This window comes from Chroicocephalus ridibundus, chromosome 1 (genome assembly GCF_963924245.1).
Source record: "Chroicocephalus ridibundus chromosome 1, bChrRid1.1, whole genome shotgun sequence".
NCBI lineage: Eukaryota > Metazoa > Chordata > Aves > Charadriiformes > Laridae > Chroicocephalus > Chroicocephalus ridibundus.
Genome location: NC_086284.1, coordinates 206,279,740 through 206,301,738, shown reverse-complemented (window position 1 = coordinate 206,301,738; position 21,999 = coordinate 206,279,740). Strand labels below are relative to the sequence as shown.

The following is a 21,999-nucleotide window of genomic DNA, read 5'->3' as shown; positions in this document are numbered from 1 at the left end:
AAGTGGAGGAAGAAATAAAAGCTGTCTAAAAGCCACCACTGCCTTATCTCATTGACTCCCACATATTGTTGATTACTCAGTCTAAATTAATCTGTTTCATTAATTGTATTGTTATTTATGTCCTCTGTACAACCAAGTACTCATTACCCTGGGTTGCAGAATGTAAATTACATTGGACTTACCAAATCCAAAAGCACTGGAACCACCAACGCTCTGGGAAGCCTGAATGCTGGTAGAGGTGTAGAGCCCAGTTACCAGTAAGCCATCAAAGAAGGTACTTGTTGAAATAGTCACTGAAATGAGAGAAACAAGATACGTGTAATTATTTATAAGCCGTACTTAAGATCCTATACATGACCTGTGAGCAGCCTCTTGCACTTGAATGAGATCCCATCATCCAGTACAGCAAATTCATCTGAATTCTGCCAATACTTATGATGCTTCAGTGACTTTAAATTGGCTTTCCCATGTAATTTGCCCAAACACCTTGTTCGGCGTTCAAGCTGCGTGTGCCAAGTTTCAGTCTGCTCCTACACAACTTCCTCAGGGTTTACTTAAAGAAAATTGACTGTTTTGGAGGCAAACAACTGGCATTTATTGGCGTTTGACTCAGCTTCTATTCCTAAATGAATCATAAGTCATGTACCAGTAATCATCTGCAGCAGACACCAGACACAAACTGAGCATCACAACAGGATCTGAAACGAACATCAAAAGGACGGTCATGGCCATGGCTGCTTGGGAAGTTGCCTTTGCAAAAGCAGAGAACTGTGCCATGCACTAAATGCACAATGAGTTAGTAAAACATAGCATTGAAATACGTTGCTTATAAGAAATTCTCAAGACATTAGAATATAGTAAAAGAAGTGAAATAAACAGGATTATAGTATTGTTCCTTCTGGACTTGAACAGAGTGCTGATTCATGGTTATCATACATATTACAGTATTATACACTTAAGTTATATGGGTGTATGGGTCATTATAGATTTTGTGTATTTAAATAACTCATTAATGTATATTTAAGTGATTCTGATATTAACAGTAAAGTAGTCATCCAAATAGCATCTACACGTAACACTGGAACGTAGATATTCTTTATTGGAATTGACAAATCTTGCAATATTTATTTACTTCTTGCAAACACTAATTCTCACATTTTTACTTCGGTATCTTTCAGATTGTATCGCTGTGTTCTTATCACCAGCTTCAGTGGCTCTATCTTGGAAAGACCTAAATTATTATAAGTGACAGGTTTAGCTTTTTCCCATTATATAAACGCAATATCCTCTACAGCCAAAGTGACTTCTCTAATCCTACAGCAGCAGGCAACCTTTGCTTCATAATAACCTCCCGTCCGTCCATATTTTTTTTCATTTATTTAATATTCTAACATTAGGTTGCATACCTCTTAATTGAAAATCAGAGCTAGGAAGTTTTACAAAAAGTGATTAATTAGATAGCTTTACAATGAGGTAAATTTTCTTCTCTTTCTCTCCTCACCTTTGTCTGTCTAATATCACCCTTTTCTACATCTAATGTCTGCCCAGTATCACCTTTTTCCTACAATCTTTACCCATATTTATTTAAATGTGGACAAACTGCATTGCAAATCTAGGGTCCATATAGGACTTTTGTTTTTCTTTTAAACTGCATTACGAAGGGCAAAGAACCTGCAAGGAGATCCACACAAAAAGATCTCCCTGCTGAAGAAGAGTCTCATTACTTGTAGCCTTGACCGCTGAAGATGCATCAAGACCTTAGTTACCACGCTGGTTCTGCTTTCATACTTTAATCCTTTTTTCCCTCCTCCTAACACACAGAGATCAGTGCTTGGCAGGGATTGCTGACGAACTCTGACCTTTCCCTACATCACGTTCCACCTCCCCATATCGCTCTCCCTTGCTGGAAACATCCTGAGCCAGTGACCGGCCAGGGAACTGAAGCACGGCACTGTGAGGTGTATCACCAGCACGCTCGCTGTCATACACGTTCAGCAGTGAAACAGTTGGGGGTTTTAATCCCAACAGTCATTTAGCGTTTCATCTGGTGTACACATTGGCTTAAACTTACTGTTAAATATCAAGAGAACATGCAAACATTGACAGTGGCTTAATTTGTTCTGAGGAGAGGAGCAGTATTTACCGTATTTAATTTATTCTTCAACTCTTTATATTTAATTATCTTCCTTTCTTTGATTATTCAGTAGTATACGGAATAATTCCTGAATCCAACTTTTCTGCTCCCGTGACTCTAAATTTCAGTGTTTTGCAATAGACACTGCCCTGAATGCAACGGCAGGTCCAGAGCCACATGCTCAATTTTTAAGAAGAGGCCGCTTCTGAGATATTTGTTAAAAGAACAGCAAAAGACACTAGATTTTTTAAAAAATAAAATAAGTACTATGGGGAGGAAAAAGAAAAATCAAACAGGCAAACAATGAATTCTTCTTGCGTTTGATGATGAAGTGGCGAATAATGCCAAACCTTTTCTTCTCTTTGTGCTTTTAAACCAACAAAGAGGCAAAACATATGTTGAAAAAAATATGCCTGTGCGTTATTTTTGAAGACTTGGCAAAACAGACAGTGAAAGGCATTGATAGAAGGGCACCGGGCCAGTACTTTGCTGCCATTTTGTTTCCCTGTGGGGAAGCATCTTATTCTTTACTGAATAGGATATAATGCAAAATCCTACTGTGAACAGGTGACCAGTTTCTCTCTGGGAAAGAAGTGATATTTTACAATGCCTGTATTTGATTTTGGACATATTTGTGTGATTGTCAACCCTCATTTTCCATGAGCATGTAATAGGTCAATTTTTATTGTTGAAAAATTTCCAACACAGTATGGCTCCCTCATTAAGCCTCTGGGAAACTGCACAATGCCTCTAGCACATTTTTTAAAAACAGAGCACTAGGCTGTTATTATACACGTGTCATACATTTCAGAATAATTTCATAGTTCTTCAAGAGGAAAAAAATTAATCATGACATTCTCAGTGATGATTTTTTTTTCTCTACCCAGTGGTGAAATACATCAAATTCCCATAAAATGAAAGAAAACACACGCCATGCCAAGTGTTAATGACCAAGAACGGGAGAGCGGTGCTAATGCCCAGCCCAGCAACAGGACCGTGATTTTATGTAGGGAGTAGAGCTTGTTACTGGGGGCTCTCTCTCTGCCCCTTCCAACAGCAACAAGAAGATTCCTCTGAGATCCCCTCCGCCAGGCTTTGTTTCTTCCTTTACGCTGGGTCATGCCATATGCAGCTGATGCCAAATATCCAGCGCTTCAGGAGCAAGGGCTGAAGCCAAGACCTGCTTGGACCTTGGAAAACATCTGGAGGGGCATAGCTGTATGAGGCACCTGGGGCTGGGCAGGCAAGGGGAGTCCTGGTACAGCCCCACTGCCCACCCCATGGCACCCAGTAGGTGACACAGCAGTGAGTCTCATCTACAAGTCCAACCAGGCTCTGCTCCATCCTCCACAACACCCTTCCTTGGGAGGAGAATTTGGGTGAGTGAAGAAGCGAGGAGCCCTTCCTATCACTGGGGACCACTCAGGCGGGCAGGGGGGATGCCAGACCCTGCAACCCCCCACAGAGCAGCACCCCACGACCAACCCTCCTGGCTTCCGCACCAGGGCAAGAGGGGAGCCCTGGTTTGATGGGAAGGGAGCTTGTGAGGAAGCCCGTGAGAGCAGGTAGCCTATGGTGCAGACGTAGGTAGGAAGCCCTCGGTTTCCTTGAATTAGCCCAGTGAGAGGGACTGAGAAATTCTCCCCAGGAAACACAGGAGGGCTGCGCTGGGAACAACCTACTGATCAGGCAAGAGCACAGTGCAAATATTAGAGGCAAAGCTGATAACAGCTCCTTTAAAAGTTGCCCAACATTTCTATTTTCAGTTCCTGAGATCTTTGCCAATTTTTACCCTCTTGGGCTTTTTGGTTTGGTGGGTGGTGGTTGTTTTTTTTTTTTTTTCCCCATGGTAAGTGTCTGCCTCAGACTGACTTAATTATTTAAGGGAGAAGGAATTTCAATCAAAACACTTCATTCATTTCTGAGGTGAGGTTAGAGGAAAACGTTGTGTTGCCCTGGCTGAAAAATTCCAGTGTCCTTTGCTTTCAGGAGTGTAAGAGCTGTCCTCCAAGTTTGGACAAATTATATTTTTTTTATATATACACACATACACAAAAATAAATAAAAAACTAATCAGAGTTCACACATGCTCAGAGACATTTTCATTTTTAGCATGTAAATATTTCTGGAGATTCTGTCCTCATTTAGCACTTGTGAGAGCACTCGCTGACTAATAGAGCTTGCTGAAAAAAGTCCCATGGAATATATTTCAGTTCAGTTATACTGCTTTGTTGGAGCAGAATTGCTTTGTGAAGATTTCGTTTCTGATGATGTTTTGATCCAGTAAGTTTCTGAGTGTTTTAAAGCAGAAAGTCATGCCTGCTGGTTGGAAAGAAAGGGGGAAAGAGAGGGATCTTTGTCAAAAGTCTAAGCCTTCTAATGAGAAAAATATCAATTCGGCAGAATCTCACTTCTCAAAAAGCTGAAAAATGTGCAAAATGTCACAAGAATGAAGTTGCTCCTTAAGTTTGACCAACACCATCCCAAATAACTTAAACTTAGCAGACACAAAAGCAGACCCGAGGGCAAGAGGACAGTGAGTATACTGGGATGGAGATGGTGGTGACACTGGAACCAGCACAGGGAATAAGGGAAGAGAGACTTTCTGGCGAAAAAACAGGGAGTGATGGGGAAAAGGAGATCATGGCTGAGCAAAGTAGAAGCGAGAAAGTGATGAAAAGGAGGAGACGGGATCTGTCGCTGTGGCCTGGGAACCCTGGAGATTTTCGGTATGAGGGACTCACACAGTGACCAGGGGTAGAGAGCAGATGCAAAACCACCTGTAAAAACCCAAGAGCGAAGCATGGGTCAGGCTCACACACTGGTCGACAGCCACATGGCAGCTGGCTATGCAGCTCTTACTCCACCTTCTGAATCAAGTGAACAGTGTTTGCATGATGGATATGAAACCATCCTGCCCGTGAATCCCGTGGATAGAAATACATAGTTTAGGTGGATAACTTCACTTTACTTTGTAAAAGCCTAGGAAATGGCTCCATGAAAAAAATCATATCAGAGCTGGGAAGTAGCTCTCTGGTGCCCCTTTGCCCTACCTTTCTCTCTGTACAACGGTTGTGTTCATAAACAACTGTATTTCTGAGACTCATGAAGCCCCCAGTTCAATTTTCCACCAAAAAATAATGTGGAAAGTTGCTGACTGCAACTCCCGGCGTGCTCGGCACATACACGCTGCTGTGCCTGCCTCGAGCCGCTCCAGAGACCGGCTAAGTGAGCACACGGGCTGGCCTCATCCTGCCAACGACAGGCGCCTCTGGAGAGCTTTGGGGTGTTACTTCTTTGGGAATGGAGGGGATGCGGCAGCCTCTCTCCAGAGACACCTCACACCTGTGAGAGCCCTGGAGTTGGTGCCTCCTGTGGGACTGGGAACAGCGGTGCCTCCGGCGATGCCGGGAGCTGACATGCCTCCAGGAGGAAGCAGGTCAGGAAGAAAGAGGCTGGGAAAGAAGCTGGTGAAGTTATACCACAGGAGGAAGTAGCAGCATAACAGGGAAGACAAAGTGTTTTGAACTGTAGTTATATTCAGATATTTCTAAGAAACTCATGCTATTCTTATGAACATCATTTTCACCATTTTCAGTGTTATATGCTACACATACCATATAGTATTGTAGAAATCTACTAATCTGTGCAAGTAATTGCATAAAATTTGCCTTACATTCTCTTGAGGGACTGATTTACTCTCTGAAAAGAACAGCTGCATCTTGACCAATACTCAAAAATACTCGAAGTACAGTCAGTGCACCTAAACTGTAAAGGCAGAAAAACTGCCAGGTGGAGGAAGGGGATCATTGACAGGTTACCAGATTTGGCTGCTCTTTAGCATCACTGAAGTGTCACTAAGAGGGCTAATATATACAGAAATTCCACAGAATTTGCAGCTGCTGTTGATGACAGTCACGGAGTTAAAAAACTTTAAGAGAAGGAAAAGGACTAGATCTAGACCTACAGATATGACACATGAAACAGCATGAGTGGAGATTTAACAGAGTTCAAGAAAGAATTAATAAAGACAAACATCTTTGAAGCCTCATATACTGTTTATGTGAGTCAAGACAGCCGCAGTGTAAAACTGCGCTTTTGTATACCATGAAGAAAACAGGAAATAATTTTGGTATGTGGAATTGGATCACCACAGACAGTGGACTTCCCAAAATGAGACTTCCTTGCATCAAAGCAAGGACAGGAATTTTTTTAAAGGTTCTTTCCAAGGTCAAAGACAGTTCCTTATAATTCTGTAATATTGCATCATTGTACACCTGAGCTATGGCTGGAAACCTTCCTTTTAGGAAATAAATTACTTATAGTGAAGTAATTTTTTTTTTTTGCTGGACTCCTCAAAAGATATATCAGCCTCTAAGTAATGCAGGTCAGGTGTGCAATGGCACTGTTCAGAGGCCCCTGTCCCTTCACAGTGCCAGGGCTTTCACAGGAATCTGCAAAAATAAATGGAGACTAACATCAAATACAGCAAAGACTGGCAACGTCACGCTACATTCAGAGCCAAGCAGAGCTTAACACTCCCTAAAACAGCCAGCAGCGGGAATGCCATCCGAGGGCAGCGTACTTAGGACCACTCAAGCTCACATGCTTGCATGCAAACCCTGACTTCCCTTGCACAGCTCAGAAGATCAGGAAGAAGAGCTGGCTCCTGAACAAATTGGAGGATTCACCAATAAATAAATGTATTTGTAAACTATTGGTGGAGTATGCATTGTTACAAGAACCCAGAAACCGTATATTCTTAACTGAGCTCAGAATCTTATTAGCAAAAAAGACAGAATTTAAAAAAAAAGACTGGTGACATATATGCTGACATCAAACTAACTTTTACTGCTCACAGAAACACTTTATTTTCAAAAGAAACCAAAATCCAGGAATTCATAATTATGCAGCGATTTCAAATACAAACGCCAGACAGATACCCAAGAACAGTGTGAGTCACGGGTCTACACCTCATCCAGCAAAAACAAAAGCAGAAAACCCACAGGATTCTTACTCACTGGTTTTAATTTTCCCCAGGTAGGTGGGAGAAAAGAAAAAAGACAGACATTTCAGCATGGTTAAATAGACAGACATGGGCGAGGGACAGCACTCTCAACAACGGAAAGCATTCTCCCTTAAGTAATGGTTTTCTAAAGCCCACACCAAAGCACTAAACTCACAACAGCACATCAGTGAGCTTTTCTTGAAGGTGGAGTGATGGCATCCTTAACCTGTGCTGCCTTCCCCAGTAACTCCAGTTACCGATAGCTCCTGGGAGGAGGGGGGTAGAAACGCACAAGTTTTGAACCTTGCTCTAGACAGCTCAAAATCAGATCTGGTATTGCTTTGCCTTACGGTACTAGTTTCAGTGGTTTTGCCCCATGCTCCATCAAATCTCTTTGTCTCCATAGCTTTTCAATTCCTTTCCTAAATTGGTAATGAGCAACAGAGATCTGAAAATAGATTGCAGATGTGTGGCAAGATGTCAGTAACGTGATACACAGAGACATCATTTGTCATTGATGCGAAGAGTAGCCTATCAGTCTTGTAAAAGAACTATTTGCAGAGACACTACTTATAACATCGTTTTGAAAGTTCATAACGAGACAGTGATAGTGACATCAGCAGCAACATAACCAGTGTTTATTCTTATATTCCTAAACTACAGAGGATTGGTCACGTTTTTCATAAGGTCTGAGAAGCTTCAGAGCCTGCGTCTCAGTAGAAGCGAAGAGTCCAATGGTTAGACTCGTGAACAGACTCAGGCACCTAGAACAGGTGCATGATTCCAATATCAGACCCAAGAGCCTGACTTCTCAAGCATCAAAATCCCTAACTTAAATATGTTTCTGACCATACCCAAAGCCACTGGAAGCTTGGCCGTGCTGAGCAGCGAGGTGCTTTGTTCCAGCTGGCATCACCAAACACGCTGGCACAGCCCAGAGATCTGACAGAGGAGGGATAAGCCATAGCAGCCTGCTGCCTAACCAACAGATGGGTAATTAAAGCTCTCACCTAAGTAAGAGGCTTCAAACCTGAATTTCCCAAGCAAATATCTTAAAATATTTTAAACCCCAGTGTCTGCGTGGCCCAGCCACTGTCCCTCAGCTGCAGGCACGGTATTTCATATGGGAAAAGCGAGTACCAGCTGGCACAGAGAGAGGCTTGTTCTCTATTCCCACAGTTGGGGTAGCCGCCTTGGAAGGAGGAGATGGAGGTTTCAGTCAGTGGTCCAGTGAATATGTGCTACTGCTATATAAAGCTCCTGAGAACATCACATCTATTTATGTCACCCTATTTAGCCTGTAAATCTCACCCTAACGCTGATGTCTAAAACAGGCCAGATGAATCACACTCAAGAAATGCCCGATTCTCCCCACCAACTATAAAGGAAGCCTAGACTGTAAAGCTCAGCTGTAGATGTCAACACTGACGATGGCCAAACTGAGATGAATCCCACCAAAAGCCAGAGTAACTTAATTATCCAGATTCTATTTAGACGTCCAGCCATTACCCACATCAGAGGGAGAAGAGCAGGCATCAAGCATCCCAGCACCCAGAGCTCACCCGAGGACATTGGAGACAATGACTATCTTTATATTCTTTCTTGTGCTATGCCAAATATATCATTAATGCTTAGCAACTTAGCGAGCAGTGTTGTAGCACCAAGAAGCTCCAAAGGATATCAGCAAACGTCTGTTACTCCTTTTGATAACTCACAGAGCCCTGAACAGCGGTAATGAAGTTTAAGCAGTAAAAACAATCTGGAAATGAAACAAAATCTGTTTCACAAAAACACAGATCAGCTATGTCTCTAAAAATGGTGTCTAGCAGAAGCCACCAACAGTCAAAATTCAACCACTGAATTATATTGCATACAATAGCCAAAACAAGAACAATTGTCTAAATACTATTTCCTATAATGATTAATGAGGCTGGTCACTCATTGTTTCAGTTTATGAAACACAAACCAAATCATGTTATTTGTTAAAATGCATCTCTGAGCAACAAAATATTGTTAATATGAGAGTTAGTAGCATAATATAACTTTACAACGTATACTTTAACAGTTATGTAAGTGATGGTTAGACTTAAATAAGTGTGAAATATATTTTGCCAGTCTTAATGTATTTTTTTCTCTTATCCAAAGCCCCGGGAGCAGATGGGAAGAGTATCCGGGTCATTCCTAGACCTCAACACCTACAAAGGGTATGAAGCAAGCCTGGTCACTGCTCTGTGTTGGAACAGTCTTGTGTCCTTATTCAGCAACCACCAATCTCCTCATTAAGTTTCAAATTCAAATTTTGTCATGCTTCGATGAAATGCGCCAACGTAAGGTTTTTCTTAAAAACAGATTAAACGTTATTGCGATTACCTTTTTATTACTCTAAGCCCGAGAATATTGACCTCCATTTTGAAGCCTAACCTTATTTTTCATGCCTTTCAAGTTTATGTGAGGTTGCCTGTTTGATACCCATACATGAAAATTTCATATTGTTGGCTGTGCTCTCAATAAATTATTTAAAGGCCTGAATATTACTGCAGCGTTCAGATTTTCAGAAGAGTTTTGTAAATCCCTTTATTCTGCTGTCCTCAAAAGACAAACAACTACTCAATACACAACTAACAATAGCATTAAAAAATAAAATGAAGGCTGGCTTGGAAGAGAGCAAGTATAATTATCTACTGGGAATTTATTATAACTCAGTAATATCTAAGCATTTGCAAGAACTTTTGTCTTAATTTTAGCTAAGGAAGCACACCAACTAAAAACAGGCTGTTGAACATGTCTACCTCAGGCTAAAAGAACACAAATCCTCTTATAGACACATGAATTATGATAAGAAAATATCACGAAGCGCACGAGTTTGAGTGATACTGGAGAGTAAGGAAGCATCTTCAAATCAAAATACGCACATGCAGTGTTCTTTCCCAACTACTCATCTGTAATATAAAATATAGCCCTAGATAAATATAAGACAATAGGTTTATCTTTTCTGAAACATCCTGAAAGAAATTCCCTACAGCTTATATCCTCCAATTATATTTTTCATAGATTTTAAAAAAAAAAAAAAATACAACAGGTCAGCTTCTTCCTTGCTTTAGAACTTCTTTAATTTGCCCTAGAAACATACTGAAACCTTAAACACAGCCCTCTGAGGGCCTGCTTGTTACTCTCAAAGCACATAAATAATGTTTATCCAAGTCCTAATGTACCAAAAAATTATGTTTGTGTGTTATAAAATCTAGTACCTATTTTTGCATACTAGTGCAAGCGTGACAGTGACTGCACAGTGACGCACACAACCCGTGTTGACCAGTTTCAAAAGCTTTCAACACTGGATTTATTTTTATTGTTTTTTTTTTTTTTAATACCTTCTTGAGAGCAGAAATTCTGAATCGCAGAGCATCCTTAGCTCGTGTAAAGCACAAGATTTGGGACGCTAAAATTCACTTCAGCTGCTTAAAGAGGCACTCCAAGGAGAAGACAGGAAGGCACCAAGCAGAGCTCAGGCCAAGCAGCAAACTCCTGCTCTTGTGGACTGGCAGGCAGGGGCCGGGGATGCTGTACATTATTGCAAACAGCACTACACGTGCATTTAGGCAGCAGAATTGTCCCCCTGAGCTCGTCAAGCCTAGTTGTGCCAAGCCCAGCCAGCTGCAGATGCTTTGAGAGGAGCAGAAGAAACAGGGCACGCAGGGAAAGAGCCCCGCATCCCTCCACGTACGCTCCCATCTCTAGGTACACTGGGTTGTGGCATATAACAGTCAGCAATGAACCATTAAAGTGCCCATTTAAATAACTGTATTTGTTGTACTTTTACAGCTTCAGGTGGCAAGGAGCTCCATGATTTAATTATGCAATATGTGAAGATGTTTTCCCTTTATTTTTTAAGCTCTCTTTTCTGTAAATTCTTGCATTTTCAGTAACGGCAAAACGTTTTTGCTTTATCAACGGCATTCAACATTTATAGACGTCTTTCACATCTCTGTCAACCATCTCTTGGGAAGAATTGAGGAAACTTACTTTACTTTCCTGTTACACTGGGATATACACTGTTCCCTTGGATCATCTAGTTTTGCTATGAGTTTTCCAAGCAGCAGCATCCAGATCTGCCCATAACACCAAAATCTGGGCACATCACTGTATCGTACACACAGTGGCAAAACAATACTGGCCATTTCACTCTTCACATCTTTCCTCCTAATTTCTAAGGTTCAACTCTTTTTTTTTTTTTTTTAAACTCACGTTTAGCACTGATATATTTTGAGATTCATTCCCAATATCCTGTCCCACATATTTTGCATTATTTTCCCTTGTCCTGTCCCGCTCACGCTCCCCCTCCTCCATTTTAACAGTAACACAGTTAGCCTTAAATTTGACTGCCTTGAGTGGCATGGCATATGATGCTGTTACCTTGCTATTAAGGCAATAATGATCACTTTGACCACTCTTAACTTCAGGCATCAAGCCATGACGATGGCCCTTCTTCCTCATCAGCCTCAGACCTCCCTCCTCCCAGTGGATTCCTTGGGTGATGCTGTTCAGGCTAAAGCCGGCATACTCTTACAGTTTAGATTGTGAACAAGAGTCGGCAATAAAGTTTCTGACTCCATTTATCTTTAATAAATTTTATATATATTATTATCTTCAATATATTTTTATATCTATATCTTTAATATATTTGTGCTTATCTTCCTTAAACCGAGCTTAACAGGATTGCTTAATGGACTGCCGTCCTGAGAATCCTTAAATAACCTTCAGTCTAAATACGTTGGTCGTCCAATAGAGCAGCTGTTCATTGGACCCCCAGATTTATTTTTTTTATTTAATACCAGACTAAGGGATCCATCTGCCTGTACACGAGTGTGCAGAACATCATCCTTCTCACCCCAGCTGCTCATCTCGGAGTCCCTTCTACACAACGGATCTGCCCATTGGAGTCAGCAGTGTCTGTGTTGCAGCACGTCCAGCCCCAAAGTAAATACCAAGTCAGGCTGCGAGAGCGCTGGCTATAGCTCCCTGGGGAGAAAAGGGCTGCAAGTGCACAAGAGTCAGGGTTAGAAGGGCAAAAGTAAAGAAAACAAGTATGGAAAAGTAAAGATTGAAACACACTGAGAGCTGCCGAGAACCATGAGCAGAAGGAGGAGGACCAAAATACACAATGCTGGTTATTATAGGAACAGGACACCAGAGTTTAAAAATGTGATTTATATTTGTATGTGTGATTCATACAACAAAATAATTCTGCTTAAGCACAGTCCCTCATTTAGCTGGTGCAGAATGCTATAAAAAAAAACCTAGATGACCCCCATCTATAAACCGGAACAGATCGACAAAGTAGCCTAGAGATTGATTGACATTTTAAGTTAAAGTAGACAGGATGGAGTAAATGAGGAGTCATAAGGGAAAAATACAGCAGGGTTTATACTAAATATAAGGCAGTATTTATACTTAAATCTAGCATACGAACGATGACTGGACTGTAACAAGTTTTATACAATCCTTTGACCATACATGGCATATTAATATTTTAAGGTCTAATCAATGAAAAAGACTTATCTCTGAAGGTTCATATCAGAATAACATGGAAAAGAATTTGAAAAAAATAAGAACAAACATCCACTAGTCCCTTGACATTTAAAAACACACTTAATGGAAACTGAATCAAAGCAATGAAAATGATATGCTTAAGAAATAAAATTCCTAAAATAAGAGCAATATTAAAGCTCAGCAGCATCTGTTTGTCTTATCTTTATGGATATGTGGCTAAATAGGTCACAGGCAGAGCTGGTCACAGTAATAAAATACATATGTTTATCCTGTACAGTGTAATTCCTTATGGTGTGATTTGTAAAGGCTGGGCATGCCAAGTAATTGATGGCTACCTCCCTAAGGGTATGACTGTAGCTACATCATTTTATGGCGAATGGTTTATTCCTTGTGTTCGGTTTGTTATAATGGTCAGCTACCGAGCAAGAAAGAGCGAGGACTGTGGCAGGTTGTGATTAGGAAACGTTTGGCTGGGCTGAGGGAAAGTCCATACAGTGCCTTCCCTCTGTTTTGCTTGGGCAAAGGGTCCTGTTCCTAGACACTTCTGAACAGATGCTTTACCACCTTTAAATGCTCACAAAAAATCTGAGCCCAACAATCTGATAAAGCAACGAGCCATGCGCACACAGAAAAAATAACAATGACTTTTGTTGGATGAACTTGTCATTATTGTTTAGTGCTTGTTAAATACTTTATATACGCAGCTAATTCCCTAATGGTCATTTTCTGCTCTTAAATAAATAAATAAATAAATAAGGAATAGGATGGTTCTTATCCCTGGTGTGCACAACTATCCCAGATAACACCAGTACAAGTTCCCCAAGCAACTAACAGACTTCTAACAAATCAGTTCATATCCTCTTTCCGTGCTGAAATTCTTTCTGCTCTGCACATCCCAGTGAAAGAGATAAGTATTCACAGCCATGTCCCTGCTATGACTCATATCTTGTTATACAGAAACAACAGGCACTTGGCTCTCTGGAAAAAAAACAAAATCCCACAGCCACCTGCCTTGGTTTGCTGCAAGCCTATGGCTCCCTGGGTTGCGCGCTGTTGTGTCACGGAGGTCTTCACATCCCAGAGGAGACAATTACTAAGAAGTACCTCCAGGATCAGTCATGTTCTGCATGTTATTATAGGAGAGTGGCAAGGGCTAAAATGGTAAATATGCTAACCCTAATGTTTTGACGTAGCCTTGACAGTTCTCATGCAAGGAGTCAGTAGACCAGCTTCATGTCATAGTGACAGTGCTCAGAGCAGATACACCTTAGGCAGAGACACGAGTCAGTTGGGTGGAACGGAGCTACAGCATACATCACATTTAAAGGCTTTGCTGTTGGGAGCATGAAACTTGTACTTTTTGGCAGTAGAGGGTTTGAAGAGGACTGTGACAAACGTGGCAAATGGGTGGGATATCATGTGGCATCTTCTGTTACTATATTGACAAACGCTTATTTGAGATCAAAAACTTCCATTCTTTCATGTCATTTTGAAAAGGCTCAAAAAGCACAGTTACACCATGGGAAAGTCAGCTACCTGGCAAACTAAGATGTATGACTACCACAGACACCCTCCTAGAGAAGAAGCGGTTAGTAATAGGAAGAACTAAATTAATTGCCATAACAACTTGTACTGGTTTCCTCAACAAGAAGCCAAGCAAGCCAAGAGTCATGATAACTAGCTGATCTGTGCCAGAAAAAAAAAAAAAAAAAAAACACGAAGAAGCTTTTATCTTCCTAGCCTTTCTTCTTCAGTTTGTCAATGAAAATTTTAAGAGTAAAACCAAGAAAGCAAACTCCATCACCACCTCCCCCCCCCCAAAAAAAAAAAAAAAGTGGCAAAGCTAATCAAGGGTGTTTGATGCAAACATCAGTGATACGACAAATGCAACATTGGGAACACAGTCAAATCCATAGACCCTAATTGGCCATTCTGTCTCCTGTTCTGTGGCATCTCTTTGTATCACTGAATAAACTGGGTATTCAAATAAGCTCCCAGGGACACCAGCCACCGACGATAAGATGGTTAATAAGATGGTTAATGCAAGCTGGTCCACATCTTACCTAAATCTTGAAGTTTTTCTTCCAACCCCCTGCTCCAGTGAAAAAATAAAGGCAGGCATTTCCATCAGCTTCTCCCCAGGGATTACTAACATCAAGGTAGAAGTGTCACCAACATCCTGTGACAGGTCTAAACCCCAACGACCCTTCCGACAGAATAACTAGGAGGAGAAAATACTCCACTGTGTTACCACCAGCAGATACCCATACTTTGAAGCAACTTCCAAGTCACTGATGAGAAGAAACCTGTGCCTGAATGTGGAAAAGGAACATCTATCATTCTGCCCAGTCCTGACTCACCAAGCAAGGTCACTGTGAATCTGTACTACCTTGAGTAAAAATCAGAGAAATTTTCTACTTGGGTGAAGACTCTACTTTGGGTTTACTGCAGATGTTCGAAGTGGGACTCCTTGAGAAGTCTCACATTTCGAGAAAAAGTGGCAGAAGTCTTTGGTTCATCTTCAATGTCTCCCTCTAATTCAATAATTAAAGCACAGAAGAATGGCCAGACACCATTAAAAGTATTCATGCCACTTCATACATCATAAAGATCTATCTATAAAGGAATTAGGTATAGATAAATATAAGTAGCATACATCTGGGAAATTATATATTCAATACTTTCTTCCACTTCTGTCTTTGAAATTCTGTGGTTGATTCAAGGAATGACTCTGTCTAATTCTCCCAGTGTTGCACACGGAAGAGCGAGTAAGGAGAATCAGATAAGCAGTGGTTGATACAGAAAGATATATCTGGATATGAGCATGGTCTATGCATCAGTTGGGGTGCACTCTACTTGCAAAATATGTAATAGATAGAAATCAACAAGAGCACACTGAAATACGTTTAAGAAAAACAAAAACCAATCAAACAAAAAAAAAAAAAAACCACACAAAAAACCCCACCAAAACCCAAAAGAACAAAAGGTGTTCTAGGAATCCACTTCTGTATATCTTCTACCACATTAGCTCAGAGGTAAATGCACATTCTCCTACCCAAAATCCTAAGAAACTTGGAGTTGGTACTTTTGCTAAATAAGGCTCTTCCATAAATATTAGCAATAATTAGTGCAGTGGCAACATTATTTGAACATTTATTGGTATCTCAAATATGAGAAGGTGAAATAATGGAGGGATTTTAGAAGACTGAAAGGCTTAAAAATTCATAAGTGATAAAACATTCTTACTATATTTTTCAATTAAAATTAAATACTTGGATCTTCCCAAGTATCATTTCAGCTTAGAATTGAGTATTTCAGTTCATTTTGTTGAACTGAAACAAAAAAAGAGGTTTATTTTATTATTCACATCAATATCTAAATGTCCTCTCCAAACACTTTGTGCTGGGTGCTCCCTTCACCCAGGGGAGGCACTTCGTTGTGCTTCGAATCTGTCTAGTCAGTGTGTCCAACCTTCTGACAGAGTAAGGGCAGTAAGAGCCTGACCACAGACTTTGTGATACTACATGCCAGAACAAGAAAATGCAATTCAATCTTGAGGTGACAAAACCCAAAATATATTAAATGAATTTGAAAAAAAAAAAAAAAAAAAGCAAAAAAAGTTATTTTACTTGAGTCAAACTCCCCTTTTCAAAAATTTTGTTTTCAAAGTTTAAAAAAGCATCAAGAAAAATGGAGGATTTTTTTTTTTTCAAGGAAAGTTTTCATTCTGAAAAAGCTGCATTTTCTATTATAAATCATTCCTGCTGGAACTGTTTTTATTCCATTTCCTAGAGGGCAAAGGTACACTTTGCACTGTATTGTAATGCCTCCTTATGAATTTTCTTTTTTCCTCTTTTAGATCTGACATATTTTTCCTTATTGCCAACACTGAAATAAACATGACTAAACACAGTTTTCCTGTGAGCTCATATGCAGAAGTAGCTTGGGCAATGCATTCATTTTGCTGTTTATATTATCCTGTTGAAAACAGGGAGAACTTGGCACTTTCTCAGTCCCAAAGAATAAAGTCAAAGTGAAACCGAGCCGTCATTAGGCAATGTCTCTGAGCAGACTAGCATAGAGCAGAAGGACTTGTTTCAGAGTTCAAGATGCAATCTCCCTCCAAAATCCCTGGCAAAAAGTCATATTATGCGATTTACACTTTTTTTTTTTTTTTTTTTTTTTTTTAGACTTCCACTTTCTCACCCAAGGACAACATCCAAGGACTGGAATCACATCCCTCACCCTTGTAACAAGATGGAGGGCATGCAACCTCCTCTCCTTCACATTCCCACAGTTCTTCAAGGGCAAGGAAAAACACATGCTACAGAGACAGGTAACATCTAACTACCTCAGAGAGCTAGACAGCAAAAATCCCACAGATTTAACTCAAGCAGGCATTCTTGGAACCAGCATTTATGGATGCGCACCAGTGTACCAACCTGTAGCAATCCTGTGCTCATTCTCTTCTCCCTTAAGCTTCAAGTTTGCTTTTTGCAGCAACCAGAATTATGCATCGTGCTGCAGAGAAGCATTCTTCAAAAGGGAAAAAACACTGCATCAAAGCAAGGTTTCTACCTTGGACCGCAGCAGATTGCTTGGCTAGCCTGTGATTATACTCCAGGCGTTCTCAGGCAGCTGGGCCTCATTACAGGCAGCGGAGCTTTAGCCATTAACTTCAGAGAGACGAGGATAAAGCACTAAATGCAATGAAGATAATTTAAAGCCTGTTAAGCAAGAAAATGAAACGGTATAGAGCATTGCTAATGCTGCATGCTAAGCGTGCTTCCTGTTGAGTGCTGGAAGACCATATACGCTTTGGGACAGATGCTCCTACAGGGCTTTTGTTTTCCTCCCAGACCAGTGGGGCACTGCCCTGGTGGGGGCCTTGCCATGCTACAGCAGAATGAACAGCTAAAAGATGAGGTCCCTCCCTCCTTTCTTGTTGTACCAGTCCCAGTGGAGGAAATATTTCCAGGCAGAGCATTATTGCAGAAAGCAGCTTTTGGGGGAAGAGAAACGTGTGGTCAAGAGTTTGCCTGTACAGCATTTGCTGATTTGTTTGTTGAGAGTTTTAACAGCACAGACGTCGTAAATTGGAAGATGAACTTTATGGGTGTTTGGGGGTCAAACCAGGCTTAGAGCTAAGTTTCTAATAGATCCTCCCGTATAGATCTTTACCTTCATACACCACAGGTAAACACATGAGGCTGTCTGAGATGCTGTGCTGGAGAAGAGAGGTGTCAGCAAAGGCACACGTAGATGGACAACACAGAGCACTGCCAACATGGGACGAAGCAAGGGGAAGCAGTTAACAGCTCTGGGCCCTTGCAGGCCAGGAAGGACAAAGACCCCCAAACCCAGAACCAGCGAGGGGCAGCATCTTCTCCACATCCTCCTGATGGTTCCTGATGCAATTTGTCTTCCCAAAGAACAAACCAGCAAGGCAGACACTTCAATGGAAACTTCGACACAAAACAATTTACAGCTTTGTAAAGCTAAACCCAACTTGAGTGATGTCACTTTCAGCCCTACCAGCCAGCAGCATTGCACTCAGGGTGCATTTCTCAGGTCTCTGAATGTGGTAAAGTTGTTTTGTTTAGGATCTCATGTGAATTTTGTGGAGCACAGGAAGGTAGCTTTTCTAATCTACTAAAACCCATAGGCATAACCAGACTCAGCAAAGAGCATCTTTTTTAGGAAGTTTTGAACTTTTTCAAGGTCTTAAAAAGGAAACTCTTTCTCCACCATCATTCATTCACTTTGCTCACCACTACAGGGATTTTTTTTTTTTAATCCCTTTGGGGTTTAGCAGCCACATGCCAACATGCCTGCCAGGTCTATCCCACCTCCCCCAGAGGTACTAAGGCTTTTTAGTGTACTTTTGTTGAAGGCACTTCAGCTTTTTAGTGTAATTTGTTCATTGTGAGATAACACAGCTCACTCTAAGCCGATCCAAGTTTAACCTCAGCCTAAGTCCAGGACTCGCTCAGTAACGATCGTCCCCCCAAATACTTCTACAATTCTAAGAAAATGCATAAGTGTTGCAAAGATAAAATTCCAGCTTTCAGCCTACTGAGTTTGTGAAAGCTTTAACTGAACCACATTTTTGTGAAAGGTACACTTAAAAAGAACTTTTGACAGCTGCTTTCAGTTAGACTTTAGGTGATCAATTTTGAAGTAGGTTTTATGAAAGAATGAACAATAACAGCGGAAGGTCCAGGCATTAATATTAACCTGTAATAAGGGGAACGATGTTTAAACCATTCCTAGAAATAAAAGATGAGTACCTGGTCCTACAGTGCTGGAAGAAGCACATAGCTTAAATTATATCCAATCAGGCAAAATACAGATATTAATCATTTATGAGCCGCTCTGATATATTCTGAATTAATCAGTTCTGCACATTTAAAAGTTTTAATATTTAATGCTACTACCTCAACAGTCCTGCAGAAATATTAAACTTTGGTACAGTCCCTTAAAAGGAATAGCAAGAGATTTTACTGCACGTAACATCTGAATTGTGGCTGTAGGTTTTGTGGCAGGCTGTGTTTTGTGGAGAACCATGATTATAATGTATTGAACTACAACTGAAATTCTCAACATTTTCCCCACAGATGAAACTGGAATAAGGACAGTAATAACGAAAATAACAATTATTAAGCCAGGGGTAAGTACATGTGCAATCTGATTAAGTCTCCTAGGCATAATGGATTACTCATGAAGGCTTACTAACATCATACTTTCGTGAAATCTCTCAGATGAGTGTAAATGGCATGCTAAAGGCATTTTAGATATTGTGGCGTATTAGTGTTAGTGTGTTAGTATAGTAAATCTTCTCCAAAACACCAGCTGTGGTAAGCAAAAAATATAGATATAGATATTTATGTGTCCACAAATTCGCTCACTGGAAAAAGCAAACACTCTGAAATTTGTCTTTCCTGCTGCCAATAATGGTAATTTTAAACACAATATACAAGAACTGTTATAGTCATTTATGAGTAACTTTAAAGTATAGCATTTAAAAACATATTAAAGTTGAAAATGAAGACTTGAAGACCTTCTTTAAAAGAGACTGAGTCATATATGATGCCAATTCCATTACTACAATGCTCACTTTGATTATAAACATATTTCTGAAATTTTCTGCTTTATTACTTCTGAATAAAGTAAAAATTCCTTGGAAAATTCCTAGATAAAACACTGCAAAAAACCAACACTACAAAACCATTGAAGTTTGGTGGAAATTGTAAGTAGACAACGAACCGTGTAAAGCCTTTGCTATGAACACATGCTCACTTTCAAATCGCTTAGACTGACACTTTGGAGTTCAGATTCTGCAATACCTGAGCTCCTGCCCACCACTTTGCCCCTGGTCAGTCAGCATAAATTCAATATATAGCTGTCATTCTACATGGTTTTGCCTGAATTTTCCTTATAGACCACAAGACTGAAATTATCATACTATAAACCCAATGCGACTGGTAAGTTCAAAGAGAACCGTAGCTTTCAGGAGCACCCTATCATTGAAACTATAACACATAAAAATCAGTATATGTAGGTCATTAGCCAAAACACAGCCTGCCCCCTTATCAGCTATTCTTAATAACAACAAACTCAATAAAACCTCCCCCCAAAACAACCAAAAACCAACATCAAGAAGAGTTCTCAAACTTTTTTTCTCCATTTATTTTTGAGCAAAAACAAGCATCATTCTTTAACGTCATTCCCTTCTAGTAACCAAATCTGCCACAAACGCTCACCCATGGCAGATGAAACACAGAAGCTCCACTTCAGTCCCTGCACCGCTCTGTGCTCCTGCTACTCATACCCAGAGACCTCAAACAACCAAAGCGTCCACACACACAAACCCCTGCCTCAGAGATTACCCTTTGCCAATTGCACAATATTGCTAGTAAGCAAACTAAAAAAAAATAGCAATAATTCTGCCCTCTAACGAGATGCTTGTAAGCAACAGCCAGGGCCCTTTACACAACCAGTTAAAGCAACAGTGGGTCCTTCACTCCCAGTGCTGGCCATCGTTGTCCAAGAGCAGGCATACACAGGTGAAACAGCGTTGCTGGCAGCTGCTTTGTGAAGAGTTGAGTTTCCATGAAAAACAGAGAGGAAAGGAACGAAAGAAGACGCAAGAACACAATCTGAACAACTGGGCTGAGCACAGCCATGAGACCAACACACTTATTCAGCTGACGGAAAGGCCCCGCGATGGCCAAAGTGACTCCCTCATGTTGCTCAAAGAAATCATTCAGAGACCATCTCACGTCCCCCTGCACTCAAGGAAACAAGACTTCATTAGAATAGGAGGAGGTTTATCAAAGAAAAAATGCGAGTTACCAATTTCTTTTTCTCCTGCAAGTGATTCACGCGGTCCCGAAAAGAGGTAGTCTCAGTGGGATCTACTATCAATGGAGAGGTGTTACAACCATAGCATCAAAAACATACAAGTAATCGACAAGTCATGATGCTCACAGAGGGATACATGACATCAAAGTGACCAAGAGTTCAGAAAGAGTTTAAAAACAAACCAAAATGATGAACCAAAACTGTCATAAAAGAATTTCTAGAAACTCCTGATTTTTTTTCCCCAGAGAAGTCAGGGAGTGCCTTGCAGATAGATGGGATTCTCATTGAAACAGCCACAGCAGACTAAGGGAAACCCATTTTCACATCAGAATAGTCAATTAATTAACTGATTAACAGCCTGACCTGACTGCACAGACTAAGTTTTTCCCAAAAACAGGAGGGTAGGAGAATTTGGACTAACGTGGAATATGCCGAAAAAGAGAAACTCTAACACAGAGCTGACGAGATGAGCAATCACTTTGAGAAGGAGATTAAAGAACTACAAGCCACAAGGACACCAGCCACCTGGACGCCAAGTTGGATCAACCAAAAGATTTCTCTAACAGCAAATCCACCACGTTTTCCTTCCCTGACTGCACATGTAGCTGTCCCAGAACGGAAAGCTTGGGGTATCCTATACAAATGACAGAATAATCTTTAGAGGGAAACCTGTGAGCTCAGACCAGCTTAAATCACTTCAAAATCATGTTTAATGTGTGTTAAAATAGTTTCCAGAACCCCTAGAAGTTACTTGAATAACTTGGATAACAAAATAACCTTGGATATTAATTTCATTGTGTTTCTTAGGTATATCTTCCCCTGGACAATGATATTCGCATCCACATGTGGTACAATGCCCACATGCAAGTCCTGGAGAAGGCCACCAGCCTGAGTTGGGCAGACACAGTCCAGCGGTAGGAGAAGAGGAAAAGAAACAGGGATT

The 21,999-nt window shown here is 40.7% G+C and overlaps 1 protein-coding gene across 4 annotated transcripts in view; it reads right to left on the bottom strand.

The window, feature by feature from the left end:
* The window catches only part of RELN (reelin), a 294,950-nt gene that overhangs the window by 246,631 nt on the left and 26,320 nt on the right, over positions 1-21,999 (bottom strand). For all 4 annotated transcript variants that reach the window (XM_063323481.1, XM_063323482.1, XM_063323483.1 and 1 more), the window contains exon 2: positions 183-293. In XM_063323481.1, coding sequence (XP_063179551.1) covers positions 183-293 — 111 coding nt within the window. The remainder of the gene's footprint in view (positions 1-182; positions 294-21,999) is intronic.